The 22,844-nt window shown below is 38.5% G+C and overlaps 1 protein-coding gene across 2 annotated transcripts in view; it reads left to right on the plus strand.

Moving 5' to 3' along the window:
- Window positions 1-3,469: 3,469 nt before the first annotated feature.
- btc.L (betacellulin L homeolog) overlaps window positions 3,470-22,844 on the plus strand; it is a 28,371-nt gene continuing 8,996 nt past the window's right edge. Inside the window, exons 1-3 of one of the 2 annotated variants that reach the window (XM_041590962.1) lie at window positions 3,470-3,674; window positions 8,849-9,007; window positions 19,703-19,801. In XM_041590962.1, coding sequence (XP_041446896.1) covers window positions 3,626-3,674; window positions 8,849-9,007; window positions 19,703-19,801 — 307 coding nt within the window. In that variant the 5' untranslated portion in view covers window positions 3,470-3,625. The remainder of the gene's footprint in view (window positions 3,675-8,848; window positions 9,008-19,702; window positions 19,802-22,844) is intronic. The other variant, XM_018252388.2, reaches the window with a different exon arrangement.

A 22,844-nucleotide genomic window follows, 5' to 3' on the forward strand; every position in this document is an offset into this window, starting at 1 on the left:
TGATGCCTCTGTGTACTACCACTCTAAAAGTGGTCATACCCAGGCAGATTAAAGCTGCAGATATTGGTCCTTTAGACCAATTCAGTGTATGGGGGTGTATGGGGGCTTCTGACAGGTCTCCCCGATTGATATCAGGTCAAAAATAGATATTGATCGGACAGGTTTGAATTTTCCTGCTATTGAGGACCGCATTGACTAGTTGATGAGGTCCTACAACCCATTAGCACCAATTACCATTGTTATGAAGTGATTGTTTGGCCCTAGGGCCGAACAATCAGATTAACCAGATATCGCCCTGCTGTTGGTGAGCATATTGGGGAAAGATCCGTTCGTTTGGCGACCTCGCCAAACAAGTGGATCTTATAGAGTATGGCCATCTTTAGTACCCGTGTTATCCTAGTCCCATCCCCAGATTTTTCCACCTCTCCGGCAGCCTATTGATTTCAAACACAAAACCCCCAGATTGGTTTCAGTACCTTTTCCAGCAACCAGCCCATTGTTTGAAAACAAGAAACCCGCAGACTGATTTATTTGCCTTTACCAGCAGCCCATAGTTTTAGAAAAAAATAACCTCAAACTGGTGTCATCTCACTTATTACACACACAGCCCTTATGGGGTATCTCTTGTATTCACTGCACTCAGCTTCTTATTAAATTGTTCGATATTCACTAGTGATGGGCGAATTTATTCGCCAGGCGCGAATTCGCGGCGAATTTGCGCGATTCGCCGCCAGCGAATAAATTCGCGAAACTGCCGCGAAAATTCGCGGAAAAAATTCGCCGGCGTCAAAATTTTTTTTTCGAAAAACGGACGCCGGCGTCAAAAACGGGCGCCGGCGTCGGAAAAACGGGCGTCGGCGTCAAAAACGAGACGCCGGCGCCGTTTCGCGAATTTTTCGCCGTTTCGCGAATTTCGCGCGAAATTCGCGAATTTTTCGGCGAAGCGAAACGTCGCAAATTCGCCCATCACTAATATTCACCCTTCCCAAGTCCACCCCTCATTGGCTCATCAGAGTCGCACAAAAATTCGGAGGCCTCTCCTTCGTGCACTCCTTTCTTTGCGATTCTCCCATGTGAATGATGCCGACGCTAGTGACATAATCTCGCAGGCTCCTTCACACAGAAGACTGCAGATCTTCTCTTAAAGGAGAAGTAGATATTGCTGGGAGCTGCAGCTGGTATCGAGCAGGGGCACAGAAGGGCACGCAATTATATCTGATTATCAGTGTGCAAAGTGGGCTAATGGCAGCAACAGAGGGGCCCAGTAAGACTACCCACCAAAATAATTATTTTATTCATGCTTCTTTATATTTTATTGCATATGTAACAGGTTTTTTGGACAATTTTAGACCAAAAGGGAGCATGTGCTTTATTGGCGGGGCCTTCACTAAATGGAAGAAATGCAGGTACGGTGTAGTAAAAACTACAACTCCCATATGCTACTGTGCATGAAAAACAAAATACAAGGGCACCAGGAGGTTCTTGCAACAAAAATGGAAGAGATTATTTGTCCAAGACAAATGATTGACAGGTTTTGTACTTGCAATCCACAGAGGCCATTGCAGATAATCAAGACATGACTATAACATGCCCTCAGAGAAAGCACAGTGGAACTCCCTGAGGCAAAAGGATAACACCTGGATAGATACACCCTCAGGATCTCATCACCATGACCTGGATCCCCACACAGTGGATAAGGGAATTCATTAGCTCTAATTCCGTATTAGGCTGTGTTCCTATACTATAGGCCAGTCTTGGCCTATAGTATAGGAGGGGAGAGCTACCTCCTTGCTATCCCTCCTAGTTGGAGCCAAGCTCTTCTTGCTACTTAACCTACCTATTTTACTCTCCTAGAGAGTAGTATAAAAGGTAGTATCCTATCTCTAGCTGGCCTCACGGGGTCCCTGATCCCAGACTTTACTCTCTAGAGGTATTGGTCCCTCTAGGGCAGAATGGCTTTACTGGAAATTGGTGTACCCAGGCTCCCTGAAAACATCCAGCTGGGTCAGCAACCAGAAGCCAAAAAGGAAGATCCACCCCTTCACAATCACTATACCAAAGTGTGACAGGAAGTGATCACAGTGCCTCTTGGCCAATAATCAGGGCCACCATTAAAAATCATGGGGCCCGTACAACAAAATTTTTGGGCCATCCACCCCATCTCAAAGCCCCACCCACACCACAGTTAAAAGACCAAACAGACATCAGTGCTAAAAACAGTAAATACCCCCACACACAAGTAATGAAATTCCCTCATAGCCCCCTTAAAAGTTAAAAAACACTGTGGTGCCAGGGCCCCCATAAAAGTTTTTGTTTTTTTAAATTGGTGGTCAGGCCCCCCCTGCAAATTAAAAAAAATAATTGGAGACCAGAGTCCTGCTATAAGTTAAAGAAAACATTGGTGCCAGGGCCATAAAAGTTTTTTTTTTATAAAATTATAAAATTATGTGTATGTGTTTTAATCTGCAAGTCAAGTTTCCCCAAAAGACTTGCTTATCTTAAATTGCTAATTTTTTTTCTCCTTATCTTAAATTGTTACAGAAGTATCATCAGTAAAAGTGTGCCTGCCACTATTCTGGGCTCTCTGAAAAAAGCCAATATCTTTTTCTGGCTGTTCAGTGCAGGAGATCAAAGCGAAAGTCAGGACATTTCAGTAACAATCCAGGACTGTGGGTTGAGCTGTCAAAATTGGGGCTGTCCAGCGAAAAATTGGACACTTGGAAGGTATGCCCTACACATATATACGAAGTTTATTTTGGCACATATAGAAAGCGATCTATGAAACACACCACTACAAACGGCAAAGTTTAATAACTCCAACGTGAATAAAATCATTACTTTACAGACAAGGAAATGGGACTAATTACATTTTGTATTGGGGTTATGCTTAAATAAAGGTTTAATTAAATTTCTGTCATTTAAATCATTTATTTTGAACACTAACAGTGATAGCTGAGGGAAGAGGGCTGGAGGGAGCATAATTGAGGGAGGATGACTGAGGGAGGAGAGCTGAGGTGCATAGTGAAGATTTCTGTGACAACAGACTCAGGAAGTAAGACAGAGCGGAGGTACAACCTGTGTGATATTGCATGGCAATGGCATACTCTCATTTTTTGCAATGATGCCCTAAAATGGCCACTGTACACGTCATATTTGTAGGGGAGCAGCCTCGGCAATTCAGATTCTTAATCAAGGTCTGCAACGTACATCACTTTCTGTTGCATTTCTTTGGCATTTGTGTAGCTTTCCAGGGAAAATGTTCCAGGTGTTCTTAGTAGTTCCAGTTCAGAGCACACAGCCATTCATACTGTATGTAGAACTGGACCTCTGACAAGAGGGTGGTAAAATGATTAATATTAATAAGGGGAAGGATGTCCTGAAATGTACACCACTTTAAAATGTTATCTTAGCTCACAGCTTCTAATAGCTCCAGAATGGCTCCACCCCTGTTTCTCCAAATAGCCCAGCCCATCAATCCCAAAACTTTCAACGCACAGTGGCAGTCAGTAAGGAGTATAACAGCTCTGGGGACAGTATCTATTATCCTGACGGGGGCTCCTGATGAGTGCTGCCCAGGTTGGGGACCAATTAAGCAGCCTGTTAGGGGACTGATGCACACTGATTGATGGACTCGCTGTCGCTCAGCAAGCACCTGCTGCTGCCTCTTTTTCTAGGTAAGAAACACGAGTGCACTGGGGAGAGCCAACCTGTTAGAGAGGGGTTAAGTGAGAGAGGTGGGCTCTGTAAAGCGTCTGGCAGTGGAACTAACAAAAGAGCAGAAAAAAATATAAAGTGCCTGAGTGTTAGAGTCAAGGATACTTACAGTTACAGGGAGAGGAGACTTTGGCTTCTGTAATAAAGCAGAGCCATGCTAGCATACTGTTAGATATTTCTTTCCCAGGATTAGGCTGATACTACTTTCACTAATATTATGGATTTTTTTTTTTTTTTTTTTAAACTATTGCATGTAGTTTTACTTTGCTGTTGTTTTTAACATTCTATGTTGTGTGTGAATGTGCAATGCCCTTTCCTGATTGTTCTACAACAGTGTACACAGTGAAGGCATTCAAGAGGTTTGATCACCTTGTACTTACCCATGACATAACTAGACTGCACATGGAGTTTAAGAAGAAAAAAACTGTATAGCCTGATTTCACCTGCTGTGTCATGCCCCTACAACAGAGACTCCTTCTTGTCTGCAGTTCCTTCATTTGAAAATTGTTTTCTGCCGGATAGGGGCTTCACACTCATTTGGATTTGGCTTTGCATGTTAAAAAATATATATATATATAGGCTTCCATCTCAGAAAGAATAGCTAAATGGCCCCAGGTTCACTGGGGTCTTTGGTGGATTTTCGCAACATCCAGTTACCTTAGTTTTAATGTTCTGCATATTAGCACTCCATACTTCATTCCTTCTTTGTTTCCTCTTCCTTTTCAATACTCCCTGCTGGCATGTAAATTGGTTAAATATTGTTCTCTGTTGTAGGCAGTGCCTTTAACAACAAGGGAGCTGCCTCAGGAATGTTTGAAACATCCATTCATTGCATTTCAGCATGAATCTGTTGTTTAAATGCAAGACAGAAGAGGCCTGCAGGTGCAGGTCCAACATCTGTGGCCTCCTACACTATGAAAGTATTGCAAAAATGAGGGGGGAGAAAAGTGCAAGGCTGGACAGAGAAGAGAATGTCAATGGGGTGTATGATAAAACAAATGAGAGAAAATGGTAAAAATCAGAAATGCATGGGTGGGGGGAAAGCAGAAGATAACTTGATTGGATAGCAAAAACAAAGAGTGTGGGTTAGGGATAGGAGAAAAAATGGAAAGAGAAACAAGAGGAAAAAGTGAAAAGGGAAATAAAAACCGGGTGATTGGGGGGCTGTTATTTGGGTAAACAGAAGGCATAAGAAGGGGCCATCCTGAGAGAAGCCTGTGCTGTTATTGCTTGTTAGACTGTTAGTCTACAGCAGGGGTCCCCAAACATTTTTACATGTGAGCAACACCCAGATGTTAAAAGATTTGGGGAGCAACACAGGCATGAAAAATGTCCCCGGTTGGTACAAAATAAGACCCGTGATTGGCTATATGGTGCACCCTATGTGAACTGGCAGTCTACAGGAGGCTCTGTTTGGCATTACATCTGGTTTTTATGCAACCAAAATTTGCCTCCAAGCCTGGAATTCAAAAATAAGCACCTGCTTTGCGGCCACTGGGAGCAACATCCAATAAGTTGGTGAGTAACATGTTGCTCATGAGCCACTGGTTGGGGATCACTGGTCTACAGTGTGCAGGGTTCCCCTGAAGCAAAAAAGGCTGCCAATGTGTGCCAGAAGTGCAACAAATGCATTACAGGTGCCGTAATATGGCATTGGTCCTAGTGATTTTCCTGCAATTACTGCAGTAACTAAGGGGCCCATTTACTTAGCTCGAGTGAAGGAATAGAATAAAAAAACTTGAATTTCTAATGTTTTTTTTGGCTACTTCGACCATTGAATGGGCTACTTCGACCTTCGACTACGACTTTGAATCGAACGATTCGAACTAAAAATCGTTCGACTATTCGACCATTCGATAGTCGAAGTAATGTCTCTTTAAAAAAAAACTACGACCCCCTAGTTCGCCACCTAAAACCCACCGAAGTCAATGTTAGCCTATGGGGAAGGTCCCCATAGGCTTTGGAACAATCTTTAGGTAAGAAAAATTGCTTGATCAATGGATTAAAATCCTTCGAATCAAACGATTCGAAGGATTTAATCGCTGCGCTAAATCCTTCGACTACGATATTCGAAGTTGAAGGATTTCAATTCGGCAGGCGAATATCGAGGGTTAATTAATCAGAGAGGTGTTATTACCCACTGCCTCTCAATGAGTTATGTGCTAGAAATGCTAATTAGTGTTTTCAGTTTATTATGTTGTGGGGTTACTATTCTATTGCCTGTTGCTCTAACTGTGCTTTGCATCCTACCTGACTCCACAATGCTATGTCAGCAGCTTCCTGGATTCAACTAGCAGTCACCCTAATTTACATATTATTGGGGCTTGAAGTATGAAAAAGAGTTCTTCATCTGACAACATCACAGGATTTAAAATAAAATCTGTTCTACTGATCCCTATCATTTACATGGAAGGTTATTTCCTGCAGTGTTGGAATAGGGTAGAATAGGGTCATTTTTATCAACAAGGTTGGGCAGCCTTGTGCAGACTTTTAGATATTGGGCGTACAAAGTAGTAGGATGGTAAGGCCTTTCCGGTATGCATGTTAAGAGGTACATAACAAGTAAACCACACCTTGTGCCATCACAACAAATATCTGCTTTTATTGTAGTACGAATGATAGAGGTTTTATTTTCTGTTTACATAAAAAACTGAACCCATAATACCATGCAGTTTTGAGGCACTGGGAAACTAGATGATGCTTTTTTAGATTTTGCACAATTTTAAAATGCAAATTAAGATTTAGATTGCTTTGATATTTGGCAAAATAATTTCTAGCAAATTGGGCACTTGACCAGATCCAAATTTGGTTTATCGCTATGTGATAAAACGTAATGTGTGATGTTAAGTGTAGGAGGTTTTTGAAGTTCACACTTTATCCCTTAAATTTAAAAAATTGATGACCAACTTGAACATTTCATGTTTCAAAAAAAAAAAAAATACCTATGTGAATACCATAGCATTTGTACTGGTACATCGTTAAAAAAAGGTGCAAAGGTGCCAAGATTTTTGGGTACAATTGTATCCGTTTCCATAGATAATTTATTTACACACATTTTTCTTTTTTTTTCCTCCTCCCTGCTGCAATTTTTTATATGATTGCTTACCGCATACTTAACAGAGCTGAAGCAAAATAATGAAAATACACTGCCAGTATGCCTTCATAAGTACTGGGCCTTACATAAAGTAGATATAGAAACAGAGTCATTGATATGAAAAGTACATTTCTGACAACATGTCTGGATTTAAGTATATAAGAACGTGCTGCTGTTTGTTTAATCAGTCATGTATGTAAATGTATCCCATTGTTTGGGGGGCGGTGCATTCTATTGCTGTTTCATTGTTACTTCTAAAGTTAGAATGTAAAGGTGCAGCAGACATTGTGCCTGTCCTTCTATTATGTGCTGGAACTGCTGAGAACCTGTTTTTGCCTTTGCCAAATTAAAGCAATGCATGGTTGGTCAAAATAAGTGTCATTTTTAATTAACCAACTTTCTGACTGTATATATATATGCAATAGTCTTCACATTTGTTTTGAATTAGTGAAACAGCTTGTGCTGTTTGCAAACATTCAAATAGATTTCTGAAGTTGGATTCCTATTTCTTGAAAAATACCTTTGCTTCTCTGATAGGAAGCTTATTTCCCTTGTAGGAAAGCAATTTTTTTGTGCACATGCATATTTTCTTTTGCCCATGTGTACATAAAGTTGAATCTCAATTTTACATTCTGTCATGAGCCTCAATAAATAAGTGCAAAATCTGGGGAAAAAACAATAGTATACTTGCATTGGACTGCAAAATAATGCTGTAATTTTTGGAAAACCATACTATCCAGGGAGTTGCCATATTTTAGATAGATTTTACTATTACCATCTGTATCATTTCCTCTGCAGTTGTCATGGTATGGTGAGGTTCTGTGAGCGCAATGTATTGCAATGCCATTCTCATATTTACCACTGGATCTGTACCCACTGGAATAGAGATCAGCATTGAAAACAACAACAATCGGTCTTGTTCAGTTTTTAGTCTGACCTCCATTTCTGTGGATATTGATCCACTGAGAAACATGACCTCAATTCACAGGCTTTCATATGCAGTGTATGTTTGTGATGGGAGCTTATATATGTGTGTATATATTTATATATATATAATATATATATATGGTTGATCCCTGTTACCCTATTATAACCCTATTATACCCTATTACCATATTATAAAACACATTCGAGTTATTTATCAAAGGTCTCGAATAAGTGAATTTAGGATGAAAAACCCGAAAACTTCAACTGATTGAGTTCTCGAGTGAAACCCACCGAGCAAAACTCGAACATCGTGAAGGCTAAAAACATCTTCAAATGGTTGAAAGAACCTCTGCCATTGTCTTCTACGTGATGTCAACAGGTTTTAGTTGGAGTATTTTTAGATTCAAGCTATTTCCAGCTTCGGAGTATAATAAATCTCGAAAAAGAGTTTTAGAAAAAAAACAAAAACAGAAATTTGAGTTTTGACTGAAATATACCTTTAGAAAACTCAAATTTTCAGGTTAAATACAATTCTCTACCTTAATAAATCTGCCACAAAATATATGCACTTGAAAGAATGTTTAACAGTGTGCATTTATTATACTTCCTTAGGCTCTCAGATCATATTTTGTAACCAGAGGTTTACCCTCTATATGTATGCAATACTGCTTTCCCTAAAAAAGTTATATTTCTGCCTCCATTCAGGGGTGACGCTGCCATGAGGCTAATTGAGCAACTTGTGCTCTCTGCACTAGCGATGTGGCCTTCCCCCCCACCTGTTCCAACACAAAAAAATTAAGCGAGGGGAGGACAGCATCGTGTTGGTGGCACTGAGTTGGTCAGGGTGACATGGAGTCTTGGAACACCCCTACCTCAATTGTTTCCATTTTTGTGGTTTTTGGAGCACAGCCATGATAAGTGAGCAGATCCCAGCTACAGTCTGGATATGGTCTACTAGTCAAGCTTGCAAAACTTATTTCAAAAACACCTTTTCTTAGATCTGGAAAGTAACGTCTTAATCATCAGTTAATAATTAACCAATGCTGGTTACACTATTACTAAGTCCATGACTCTCATTCATTCATTCATACCACCACGCCATTTTTTTTTCAGATTTCTTCAATTATTTCCTTGCAGAGGCACACATGAAGCCCTGCAAAAAGCCACTATCAGTTACCAGCCAGGGAGCAAGAGAACAGCCTACTTGGATAACAATTATGCATTTGTTTAATTTAATAAAAGGAGATCTGCATATTTATCAATGGGTGAAAGGTATAGTTTACCAAATGATAAAAGCACTTCTAAAATTTCTAATGGAATTCATTGAAAGTGGGTGAGTTTTTCTATGGTGAGCTTTAATTTCACACTTTAGTTTAGGTTAACAATTTTCAATAAGCAAATTAATACCATTATTATTTTACATGCTTGCTTCATTTATATAGATAATCTTTTGTGTATTAACATGGGTCTTCTGCAGCATTTTACTGTCTTTTTCCGATGTTTTTCTTTGTACTTGAAAGGCCTAGTAGGGTATACTGGTAATGATTCAAGCTATTATGTTACTTATTACTAAGTGCTAGATGCTAGGCGGAGGGCCTAAAATGAAAGAGTTGGAAATCTTTACATAAACCAATGATTAATGATTGATTGGCTTGGAAATACATATCATCTTTGAATTTTGACTCCCTTGCCTGCTCAAATTTCATATAAAAAAACACAGAAACCTGAAAATAATTATACTGAATTATACATTTTTTGTAATCACTGATCAATTGAAACTTGAAATCCTTTTCAGAGAAGCATTTTTTTAAATATTTCTTTGTCAAATAAATTGCCTTTTAGCATTTGTAAACTACAGACCTCATGTTCCTTAGCCAGGCATGGCAATGACAACTGAAGGCATTATTGAAGTAATAGAAAATAACACAATATCTTCTATGCATTTCCAGCTGTGCTTTGTAAACAGTAGAGTTATCCTGTATAAATAAGTGTTGTCTATTTGTGTGATATTTACACAAATATTAAATGCCATTGCATGTTAAGAACAGTGGTATTTACATGTATATTTTAAAAAGTACATCAAGCTATTCGATACAGGAAGCTCTTGTTTGCTTATTGTTTGATTTAACATGTGACAGGCAGTTAAGTTTTCAATTAAATAAAGTATGGCGGCCAAAAGTAAACGTCAGTGTTTAACAAGTGGGTGTATCATATTATTACTAAAGATAATATTTTATATTAAGCCTATTTATATTTCTCTAACTGTTTCATGTACAGGCTATACTTTATGTTCCATTCACATTCTACTGCAAAATACTAATATTTCTCTATTCTTTTTTGATTTGTGGAACTGTCACTTGAGCTTTGTCAGGATCATTATCTATCAATTGTTTATTCCAATGCCTGACTAAGAAAGGAAGCGCAATCTACTCAGAGGACATACAAATATCAATAGTTAAAATATCACCAGTGCTTAGCAGACATGTACCAGTACTTGTCTTTGGTTTGTGATTCAGCAAATACCAACACTATTTATAAGAAGTACAAGATACTTTACTTAACAATTTAAAGTAATTGAAAATTACACTGCAGTACCTTTATATGAATAAATGCACTAATCATACGATAAGTTTCTTATGTGCTCTTGCCTTCCTGCTTTGCTCTCTATATTAAGGGGCAGATTAATTAAGGGTCGAATTCCGAGTTGAACTCGAAATTCGACAAATTAAAATTAATTAAAAAAACTAAATTTTTCAAAGTTTAGTTTTCCAAACTCGATTTCTGCGCAAAAAAATTGAATGTCAAGAAGGCTGCAAACTATTTCAAATTGATCCCAGGACGTTGTCCATAGGCTAAAACAGAAATTCGGCATGTTTTAGGTGGCGAATAGTCAAATTTGAATTCTTAAAGGGCCAGTGTATGATTAATTTTAATTTTAACAATTCCTTAGTCGAATTTCACAGTTTTGACCATGAAAAAACTAGAGTAGAAGCCTTGATAAATCTGCCCATAAGCATTCCTGCCAACATTTAAAAATGTTTGGCCTGTCCAAACTCCACCACGTTGTCAGGATGCTGTGCTGTGGAAATTGGGACTGTGCAGTAAAAAAAACAGGACAGTTGAAATAGGTACAATGGAACGGTAAGCCAATTGCCAACATTGAGAATCGTGCAGAACATATGTTCTCAGCAGGGTTAGTTGCGAAAAGTCTCAAAAGGCATAAAAATGTAAATTTATATGTATGTGAATGAAACGATTATTTGTAGACTTTAATTTTACATATATCTTGTCCTTGAAACAGAACTTAAAATAAGGTAAAAAAAACCTCTAAAAGAATCCAGCTTCTTACACAAGTGGGTTGTATAATTTAATTGTACTTAAATATGATTTGTTGATGTAATAATTGGCCCCTAACAAGCAGCATAGTCCTTAACATTATAGAACTTAAACAGCAGAATACACCTAGTGCAAAAATGAACTGTTATTTTGTTAATATTTCTCAAGAATCTGATATAAAACTTGCAGATTTAAAAGCTTTAATTGCAGATGTGTGCAGAAATCCCTTGTAAGTAGGCTTTTGTAAACTGTGCCTTAATGATGTGCAAAAGCATAAAAAGTCTTAAGATGGCTTAAGATAACACCAACAAATACCCCAGAAAAAAACAGAAATCTGATTAAATCTTACTCTGCCGCTTTCCTATGTAGATCCTGTACAGATTTACTCTTGCTCCAACACGTAGAACACCAAATCCACCACAAAAAATTTGGTTACCAACGGGCTACTAAGCTACAGGCCTGTGAACTGGATGTGGCCCTTTATGGCCTCCAGAGTGCTCAAGATCTCCACTGACCTCTTTGGATCAGTTTTATCATAATTTAGTCCCGAACATGTAGTATTGTAAATAATCTGTATGGAAACAATTGGACACCCATGTGTTATGGTATTACGAATCGCTTATGTTAATGTAAACATACAGCAGTTTGACAACACCAAGGGGCAGATTTACATAGGGTCGAATATCGAGGGTTAATTAACTCTCAATATTCGACTGCCGAAGGTAAATCCTTCAACTTCGAATATCAAAGTCGAAGGATTTACCGCAATTCGTTCGATCGAGCGATTGAACGATTCGAAGGATTTTAATCCATCAGTAGAACGATTTTTCTTCAACTAAAAAAAGCTAAGAAAGCCTATGGGGACCTTCCCCATAGGCTAACATTGCACCTCGGTAGGTTTTAGGTGGCAAAGTAGGGGGTCGAAGTTTTTTTTAAAGAGACAGTACTTCGATTATCGAATAGTCGAATGATTTTTAGTTTGAATCATTCGATTCAAAGTCGTAGTCGAAGGTTGAAGTCGCCAATTCGATGGTCGAAGTAGCCAAAAAAAACATTTGAAATTAGAAGTTTTTTTTATTCTATTCCTTCACTCGAGCTAAGTAAATGGGCCCCCAAGGGTCAACATTTTTGAAACCTTAAAGCTATACTGACAACACATATTCCATTTTAACTAGTACAGAATTGCCAACTCCAGGACCTGATGCAACCCAACTTGTGGTGAACCTGGGTTGTATTTTTAGGGTAATGTAATTTTGAAAATACAAATACTTTATTTCAACAAAACAAACTGCCAACATGGGTCAACTTAAAAAAAAAATGTTCCTGAAAGTTTGTAAATCGAGATGAATTAGTCGTAACATGATATAAATGTTGCAGTACACTAGCAATTTCCCCCCTGTTCTACATGTGTTTAATGAATAAGGTTTGAGCTGAACTTGCTTTTTGCCTGTTGTTTTTATCACAAAGATCTATGTAAAATAAGTTATTTGCAATGGGATAACTATATATATATATATATATATATATATATATATATATATATATATATATATATATATATATATATATATATATATATATATATATATACACACACTGTATAACCACAGGAATAAGTAAACTGCTACAGAGCACTCTTGCAAAGAGATCAAAGGGGCAGTGGAACAACAGAAGATCAGTTTGCTTCTGTTCTATTAACCATTATCTGGTAGGATTTACTAGACCCGGATTAGCCTTTTCACCTGCTATTTACCTTATTTTAAAATAGAACCTTTATGTCCTCAGCAAACAATGAAAAATACAGCAAATTACTTTATAAATAGTTTGGCTGTCTATTGTTTCATTTGTTTCAAGTGTTTATTGGGCTTTTGTTTAAGGGCAAGGTCACAAGGGGTGTTTTTAAATCCGCACAAAATGAAGCCCTACTGAAAATAATGTGGAATGCACACTATAGCAATTCCCACAGGGAGTTATGCAAGCCAACATCTGCCACCCAACACCTGTATTTGCGCTTTCTTTAGCAGAAACAACTATATGCCAAGCAAACACCATATTATTGAACTCCAGGATCCGCAGGTTTTTGCTGAAATACGCCACATATTTTCAATATGGCGCCAAACTCTCACAAGATGGATTGCACATATGCGTATATGGCTGTAGCTGTATGCTGGTGATGTATTTATGTTGCATATTGACAGTCCAGCTACATGTAAATTGCTTTTCCGCTTGGCTTTTTACAAAAGTTTACTAAAATTCTTCCGAGTGGAATTGTGGGGAAAGATAAAACGCAGAAATACATTTTGGGAAAAGAAAACTATAGGCTGAAAAACGCATATTGTCATGCGTATGTGGCTTCATTGGCGTATTTACACTCTACTGTGCGTTTTTAAAAATGCTACAGAAAATCAATTCTTTCTCTGTTACATTGTGAGGAGACAGTGAGGAGATAGTTATTCATCATATTATTGCCATTACATAGAGCTAAGGGCACACATGTGTTCCCTCAGTCAGCTTGACTGCAGCTATATGCAGTGGTGATCACTAGGGATGGGCGAAATGACGCCCATAAACTTGTATGGCGGCGTGCGTCAAAAAAAAAAAAAAAAGACGCGCGACAACATTTTTTTGACTTCCATAGACTTTAATGGGCGTCTGTGACATTTCGCCAGGGGTGAATTTATGGCGAAACTAAACGGGTCAAATTTTCCCATCCCTGGAGATCACACTTAAAATGCATGCTTTTGCATTTTTTTTGGCTTATCTCTGCTTCATGTAGCTGCACTAGGCTATCGTGGTGCCAGTAGATCTACACACAGGAGCGCATAGGAGCAGATCCCTTCTCTCCACCTGCCTACAAAATGCAGACAGAGAGAAGTGGACCGTACGTTAAATGTGACTGTGCTCTAAGCAGGCTGTAGAAGCAGCCAGTCCACCAACATCTGCTCAGATGTGTGTCTGCACCCGGAGCAACTGAGTCAGCCCGAGTGCATAAGTGCATAAGGGTTGCCACTTTTTCAATTGAAGAATACTGGCTGGCTGTGCTTGGGGGCATCAGTGACGTAGGAGGAGCAGGCTGATGACAGAGGAGGGATAGGATGATGTCGCAGGAGGGTGGAATGATGATAAAGGGGCTAGGCAATAATGTAAAGGTAGGTCGTAGGACAGAACAAGAGGGTATTACAGATTTACTGGCAAGTACACTGTTGGTTAATTTGAAATACTGGCCCGACCACTGCATTGGTGACAGCCCTAGCATAAGAGCATATAAGGAGCAATGTAGCCAAAATATATTTCCATAATGAGTTTTTTTGTAAACAAATGTTATATTTTTCCCTGCCCTCCAATATCAATTAAAATGTTTTTGAATGCTAGAAAATTGTTCAAGCTGAACTCATTTATTTACATTTTTAAAAAAATGGTAGCATTTAAATGTATTTGCATGGGTTAAAACGTACTGCAGGCTGTATTCTAGCAAAGACATAGAACACCATCATTCAGTATAATTTTGTTACAACTTTCCATAGACAGGGACCTGCATCAAAAGACGGTTGTCCCTAGTGCACTGAACTAGGGATGCACCGAATCCAGGAATCCTAATATGCAAATTAGGGATGGGGAGGAAATCGTGTGAGTTTTAGTCACAAAACAAAGAAGTACAATTTTTCTCCCTTCCCACCCATAATTTGCATATGCAAATTAGGATTCGGTTCGGGATTTGGGCAAATCTTTCACAAAGGATTCGGGGGTTCGGCCAAATCCAAAATAGTGAATTCGGTGCATCCCTACACTGAACACATAGAGCACAGTTTTCTTTGCGTTATATTTGCTGTTTATATCTGCTGTTTATATCTGCTCAAGGGTACAGGTCCATAGTGGAAAAAGTAATTAATTATAGCTGCATAAAAAAATCCACTGGCTGACAAATGCAAGTACAAACGACTTTATACAAGGGCCCCTAGGGACTTTTAACATCAGTACTGTTGTCTGTCAAACTTTTATGTTTGGTTATATCAAGGTCCAAGCCAGGATACATGCAAACATTTTTGCAACCCTACTTTGTAGCACTCCAAATGACTCATGAATTCTCACTGTTACTAATGTCATACATTATTTTTAAAAACATTGGAATCAGTTGTAAAGTAACCGGTAGGTAGGGGTTACAATTTTATGTATCCAGTAATATCCTGTAATACAAATTTGGCAACAAATGAAGGCATGTGTACCATGTATTTTTAGTTCTCTGACTTCACAACCTTGCTGAGCACAAGCTAGGCAGATTGCATTACTGAAGAGGTCACAACCTAGTACTGTACAGTACTAGTATTACCTGGCTTTCTGATTATAAGAAGAACATTCAGAATTTCTGCCTACTTTTAGGAATAGTTTATTATATATACTGTATATATTACTGTATATATAGCTTCTGTTTAAACAAAACTCTAATTGGAGAATGTAATATGTTTTGTTAGCGCAAAAATGTAATTTTAAACAACGCTTGTGATTTTAATTACATTTCCCCTTTTAGGGCTCAGAGATTATATTCAGTTAAAATGTGATTGGTCCTCTAAGAACCATATGTTCAAATTACATTTCCCATAGTTTCACATCTTTCAGACTGGCAGGTCATGAGAAATTTATCTGGAGTATATGTAAATATGTAGGTGGAGCACTACTACATTTTAAGAAGGCCTATTAAGTAATTCATTGTGAGGGTCCCACAATTTAACCCGTTAAAGGAGAAGTAAACTCTAAAAATGAATATGGCTAAAAATGCCATATTTTATACACTGAACTTCTTGTACCAGCCTAAAGTTTCAGCTTCTCAATAGCAGCAATAATCCAGGACTTCAAACTTGTCACAGGAGGTCACCATCTTGGAAAGTGTCTGCGACTGATCAGCTGTTGAGAAACTAAGATTAGGAGTTAGGAGCACAAATTAGATTGGACTGTAATAAAAGCCGATGCTACAGGGCTGATTATTAAATTCTGATGCAAATTACACTGGTTTCTATCCTGCCATCTGGTAACTATCTCTATTAATTACTAATCAGCCTTATACTGTGACATTTATATTCTATATGTACTATATATTGTGAGTGGGTCTCTATGCTCAGTAAATGACAGCGGCACAGAACATGTGCAGTGCATCAGCATAAAAGAAGCTGTGGTTGCCTTGGGCTGGTACAGAAGGCCAAAAACATAATGTACAACATGTCCAGCTACTTCTTTAGTTAAGCTTTAGTTCTCCTTTAACCCTACACTCTGCTATTGCTACATTTGAAATTGTAAAGTAAAGGAAACTGGAGATAAAGTTGGAATAATGTTGGAATAAAAATCTTTTAGTTATAAGCTGAATGGTCAAAGTGGATTTTCCTATAGAATATATGAATAAAATATAGAATATAAAATATGTGCCAATATTTGGAATTATTAAAGTAGATTGTATTTTTAATATACAAATGTGCATATTCATTTGTTTGAAGCTATAAACATGCTGTAATTCATACTCTTCAGTACTGTAAAAGTTGCATTATAATTATAAGAGTTATAGGTAGAGGGTGCTGCATATGGCAAGATATTCATCAATATTATACTGGTGCAGAAAAACATCTAAAAGTGCTTGGGAGTGTATTATTATTTACTCTATTTGTACCTTTGGCACTAACAGCTATAAACTTTAGGGCATATAGTGTTCTTATAATATTGAATGACTGAAGTTATTTATGCTCTGTCATGCTAGATAATGAATACTTACCGTGCAATTATAGTGCTCACTGTTGGCATCAGATAAAGCACATTTACCAAAAGAGTATTAAGAGAAATCCACACTAAAACATAACTAAACATCCCTAATGAACTATGTGAAATTTACTTTAATACGTCAGCCTCAATGGGATAGATTTCGTGGGGAATGATGTATCAAGCTTATGTCAAGTTACCTCATCCTGTGCAGTCATGGAGCTGAAACATTACAGGCAATAACAAACAACCATGCCATGGCAAGTTAATATACTGTGAACACAGTGCAGGCCCCACTCTCTCCTTACTTTCCCTCGCATATTTATATTTTATGAACTGCTTAGATCTGGAAACTCGCCCTTTAAAAAAAAAATTAACACTTTCAAGCAGTGGGTTGAAAAGAATTTTGTATTTTTAAAAAGGTTTGCAGCCCCCTGTATGGACCCTCAGAAGCTAGGTTTTTTTTAAGATCCAGGGCTGAGTAGGGCTGAGTGAGAACTCGCTTAGGGTATGTGTATGTCTTTTTCTAAAGGCTCTATTTTGGAACCAAAATCCCTTTTGCTATATTGTGGAGGTAGGACATTGTGAGAACTAACTTAGGTTTTACCCACTATAGATGTGTGTTCCTTATATTGATATTATCCTTGAGCCAAAAGCAGTGGGGCAGTTTTGCTAGGGCCTAAATCTTTACCAAACCAGCCCATAGTGACAATGATTTCCTTTTTATCTGTAATGATAAGACAGGTATACTATACTTGAACCCACAAAAGCATTATGAAACCATGATAAACAAGATGTGAAGAACTGTTCAAACGCAGTGGGTTGCTGCAAACTTCAGTGCTTTATTTCACACGACATGTTTCGAGCATAGCTCTTTTTCAAGTGGGTTTATTTAATATTTAAATGATTTTAAGCAAACTTGAAGGAGAAGCAAAGTGTAAATAACTTGGGGTGCCAAATATTAGGCAGTCCCAGTAATTGTAATTGCTAACCTGGGGTTCTTTTTAGAGAGCACCACAGAGCGATCCTCTTTTTCTTTCTTCAATGCCAAAGGAGAAACATGCACAGTAGACTGAAACAGCCAGCTTTTTAAATAAAGTTCAGCTTTTTACTCTACTGCACATGCATACACGCAAGAAGAAAAAGGATGCAGAAAGAGGATTTCTGCATGTTGCTCAATGAGAAGAAGTTTTCTAATAATAGGAGCACTGGCCCGTCGTATCAGGTAAATGATTATAATCACTGAGGGTGTCCAACATTTGGCACCCCCAGTAGTTTACAGTTTCATTTTTCTTTAAGTATAGTGATGCCTTATCAGGAAAACCCCAGGTACCAATATTGCAGATATTAGATTACATAAAGCAAATTCTGAAAGCAAATTTGAGAAGCCCTTATAGAACTACAGAAAGTCGAGTAACAGGATATTGTTATTTGTTACTCTTAATATGTCCATGTGAATCTTTCAAAGAATAAAAAAAAATAAAGAGTTTTAAAGGGGATTTTTTCTCTATTGAAAAAAAAATTCTAAGCATCTTTCCAATACACTCAGTACAACCTTTCAGTGATTTTAAAATGTAAGTCAAAAAATATATATTTATTTATTTTGGTATGTGTTTATTTAAGTTTCTAAAAGGAGAGGATAAAGAATATTTGGAAAAAAGCTCAGTTGGCTTACACACTTAAAGGGGAACTAAAACCCCCTACAGCTAAAAGCCCCCATTGCCTTCTTCACTGGCCCGCTCTCTGCTTCCACCCCGCATAGTGTTAAGCAAGAACAAGTGTCCCATCCAACCACACTGACCTAAATTTGCAGAGTAGCTCAGCAGAGGTCCGGGGCGCCATGTCTGGTATCTTTGGTGTCTTCGTGAACTGAGCGCCGACACTACAGCCTTTGGTGCATGCACAGTTGGAGCCGGAAAGCTCAGAAAATTAAAAGAAAGAAGAGGGTCTGGAATATACCAAAGCGACTGAACATGGCGCTCCTGAGCTCTGCAGCTCTACTCTGCAAATTTACATCAGTGTGGCTGGATGGGACACTTATTCTTGTTAAACACTTTGTGGGGAGGAAGCAGGGAGGGGGGCCAGTGGAGAAGGCAAATGGGGGCTTTTAGCTATAGTGGAGAGGGGTTTAGTTCTCCTTTAAGGTGTGCCATACTGCTGCATGGACATAGTCATGGAAATCCCAAGTTATTAACATGAGAACATAAATACACATTTGTTTTTAAACAAGTGGTTACATACGTTTTTTTTTCATTTCCCACAACTATTTCTATCAACATTTAGAAAATCGTGAGGGGCGAATTTATTTCCAGGCGCGAATTTGCAGCGAATTTGCGCGATTCGCCGCCAGCGAATGAATTCGCAAAATGCCCGTGAAAATTTGCCCGAAAAAATTTGCCGGCGTCAAAAAAACATTTTCGCCCGCATCGGAAAAAAAATGGCACCGGCGCCGTTTCGCAAATTTTTTGCCGTTTCGTGATTTTCGAGAAAATGCCACAAATTCGCCCATCACTATTAGAAAACATTCCCACAATCTGAAATATCATAGTCAGCTTACATGACACACAGCCTGCCAACAGAGGTTAACATACTGGGCATGAGATAGGTAGGGCTGTGTGTTCAAATGTTCCTGCCCCAGATAAGTCTGTATGGTAATAAAGTGTCATGATGTTTATGAATATTAACCCTAGACAGGTCAATACAATGAATTTTGTAGTCTTGAAGTGGAAATAAACACTCATAAAATTATTCTGGGGTGGTCAGTGACACCCAATAACCAGATAGTTTTGTAATTGCCTTCTGGAAATAGACAGAAAAGTAAGTCAAAGCATTGAAACACCATTTAAATATAAGGGGAAATAACGTTTGATCTCAACATTGTTTTGCTTTTAGGTTTTACTGTGTTGCCATATACGAGCCCAAATGGGAATTCCACTGCACATCCTGAAACAACAAGCCCACCTTGCCCACAGTATACAGAAGACTGCACAGGTAAAATAGATATGTTAGTGTTATACAGTACTGCAAGTGTTCTGAAATGGCTATGTATGCATTGTGCATGCTAGCAGGATGCAGGTGAGAATATTAAAAGGCGAAAAGCACACTGGGCCAACCCTCCTTCTACAGGAAAAGAGCAGCAAATTTTTGAAGCTTTATGTGCTCAGCTAAGTTATATTATCCTCTCCTGGTGATGACTTTTTCCATTTAATGTTAACTCACCACAATACACCAGTGTTGGAAAGTAGACTCTTTTCAGTTTTTAATGGATGAATTTACCTTCCAAAAATCTGGTGAAACTTGCACCTAATATGGGAAACCTGTAATCCAGAAAGCTACAAACTATGGGATGGCCATCTCCCATAGACTCAATTTAATCAACTAATTCACATTTTCAAAAATGATTTTCTTTTTCTCTGTTATAATAAAACAGTATATTGTACTTGATCCCAACTAAGATATAATTCATCTTTGTTGGAGGGAGAACCAGCCTATAAGGTTTATTTAAGGTTTGAGTGATTTTTCAGCAGACTTAAAGGGATACTGTCATGGGGAAAATTTTTTTTTTCAAAATGAATCAGTTAATAGTGCTGCTCCAGCAGAATTCTGCACTGAAATCCATTTCTCAAAAGAGCAAACAGATTTTTTTATATTCAATTTTGAAATCTGACATGGGGCTAGACATTTTGTCAATTTCCCAGCTGCCCCAAGTCATGTGACTTGTGCTCTGATAAACTTCAATCACTCTTTACTGCTGTACTGCAAGTTGGAGTGATATCACCCCCCTCCCTATTCCCCCCCAGCAGCCAAACAAAAGAACAATGGGACGGTAACCAGATAACAGCTCCCTAACACAAGATAACAGCTGCCTGGTAGATCTAAGAACAACACTCAATAGCAAAAACCCATGTCCCACTGAGACACATTCAGTTACATTGAGAAGGAAAAACAGCAGCCTGCCAGAAAGCATTTCTCTCCTAAAGTGCAGGCACAAGTCACATGACCAGGGGCAGCTGGGAAATTGACAAAATGTCTAGCCCCATGTCAGATTTCAAAATTGAATATAAAAAAATCTGTTTGCTCTTTTGAGAAATGGATTTCAGTGCAGAATTCTGCTGGAGCAGCACTATTAACTGATTCATTTTGAAAAATTTTTTTTTTCCCATGACAGTATCCCTTTAAAGGAAAACTATATCCCCCCAACAATGTAGGTCTCTATAAAAAGATATTGCATAAAACAGCTCATATGTAAAATCCATCTTCATGTAAATAATCCATTTTCATAATAATATACTTTTCTAGTAGTATGTGCCATTGGGTAATCATAAATAGAAAATTGCCATTTTAAAAAAATAAGGGCCTCCCCCTGGGATCATAGGATTCACTGTACTCACAACCATACCAACAAACCATACATGTTAGGTCAAATGAGCCAATTAACAGACAGAGTTGTGTCTTTTGCTTCCACACTTCTTCCTGTTACAGTTAGAGAAGAAGTATTTCTGGTCAGGTGATCTCTGAGGCAGCACAGATAGAGTCACGAAATGGTGGTTCAAGGCAAGAGATGTAAAAGGGCAATATTTACTTAAATATATATTCCAGTTTGGTAAGATTCTTTAATATGCCACTTAATACGATATGAGCTATCTGTTGCTTAAGTGTTCATTTTGGGGGTATAGTTTTCCTTTAAGGTATGATGATCCAAATTACAGAAAGACTCTTTACCTAGCAAACCCCAGGTTCTGAGCATTCTGTATTACAACAGTCTGACCTGTGGTATAGAAGCACTGATATACATGTTAATTCACATTCAGGGTCAGACTGGGCTGGGGGGAATCTGGGAAAAAACCCCATGGGCCCTGGCTCTTGTGGGCCCCATCTGCCCAGACCTGCTCCCTGCCACCACTGCTGTGACGCTTCTCCTCCTGGCCTCAAAAGGTACGAGTGGAGGGGGGGTGTTAGCGGGAGGGGCCCCAGAGGGCGGGTGGGGCCAGTGTACCCCCAGTCCAGTCCTGTTCACATTACATGACTGAATTTATTTTGTAAGAACTTATTTTATATCATATGTCCCGCCTTGACATATTATTATGCATAAATATGTTAAAATGAAATGTGCAGTAAACCTGTATGGAGAGTTCTGAGCTGAAGTGTTATTGGTACATGCTGCTTACCTAAAACTAAGTTAACATTTATGCTCTAAATGTCAGTATGCATGTGCTGATGGTATCTGAAGGTTGCAATTACCACCCTTCATGAGAATTGCTATCACACCATTAATTAGAGGAATGTATTAACAGTGTATCCAAATAGGAGACATTCTTTGGGGCTATGACCTAGGCTTTCTGTATTCACCGTACCTTCATACTCATCTCACAATATAGTCATCTCCCAACTGACATTTCTTGGAAAGCTCTTAGCAGCAAAACCTCCTCACCAGTCTACATTAGGACATGAGACTGGTAGGTTGAGATGTGCTAGGATACACAACTCTCATTATTTTGCTCTACAGTGGAACTAGGATTCCTACTTGAAGCTTATAGACAGTAGCGCAGTCCACAGATAACCAGTCCACAGATAACCAGTCTTGTGAACATGCCTTTCCCATGGCCAACATTCAGATTGCCATGTGAAAAACATATTCCATACGACGATCTGAATGTTAGTCAAGGGAAAGGCATTTTTAGGCGATCCATTACGCTGGGTATCTCAGATCTCCCACAAGCAACAAATCTCATCTTGTGCCACTGCCCTGTTTGTGCATATTTGCAGGTGAATTGGCAATATGTGCTATTTATATTCTCTCTGGAATACAAAGGTATACCAGGTGTTGGAGAACGTTCAAACGTGTGCAAAACAAGCTGTTTTGTGAAAGTTTTTTGGCACATTGCACCATTTCCTGCACTAGGTAAATGAGCCCTGGAATTTTTACATTAATTCTGAAGCTACTGTATTAAAGGACCAGTAGCACAAAAAAAATGGTGTTTTATATGCACTTATGGATTGTTCCCATGCATTGTTAAAAACAGGGAGTGTTTTA

The sequence above is a fragment of the Xenopus laevis genome, chromosome 1L (assembly GCF_017654675.1).
Source record: "Xenopus laevis strain J_2021 chromosome 1L, Xenopus_laevis_v10.1, whole genome shotgun sequence".
Classification (NCBI taxonomy): domain Eukaryota; kingdom Metazoa; phylum Chordata; class Amphibia; order Anura; family Pipidae; genus Xenopus; species Xenopus laevis.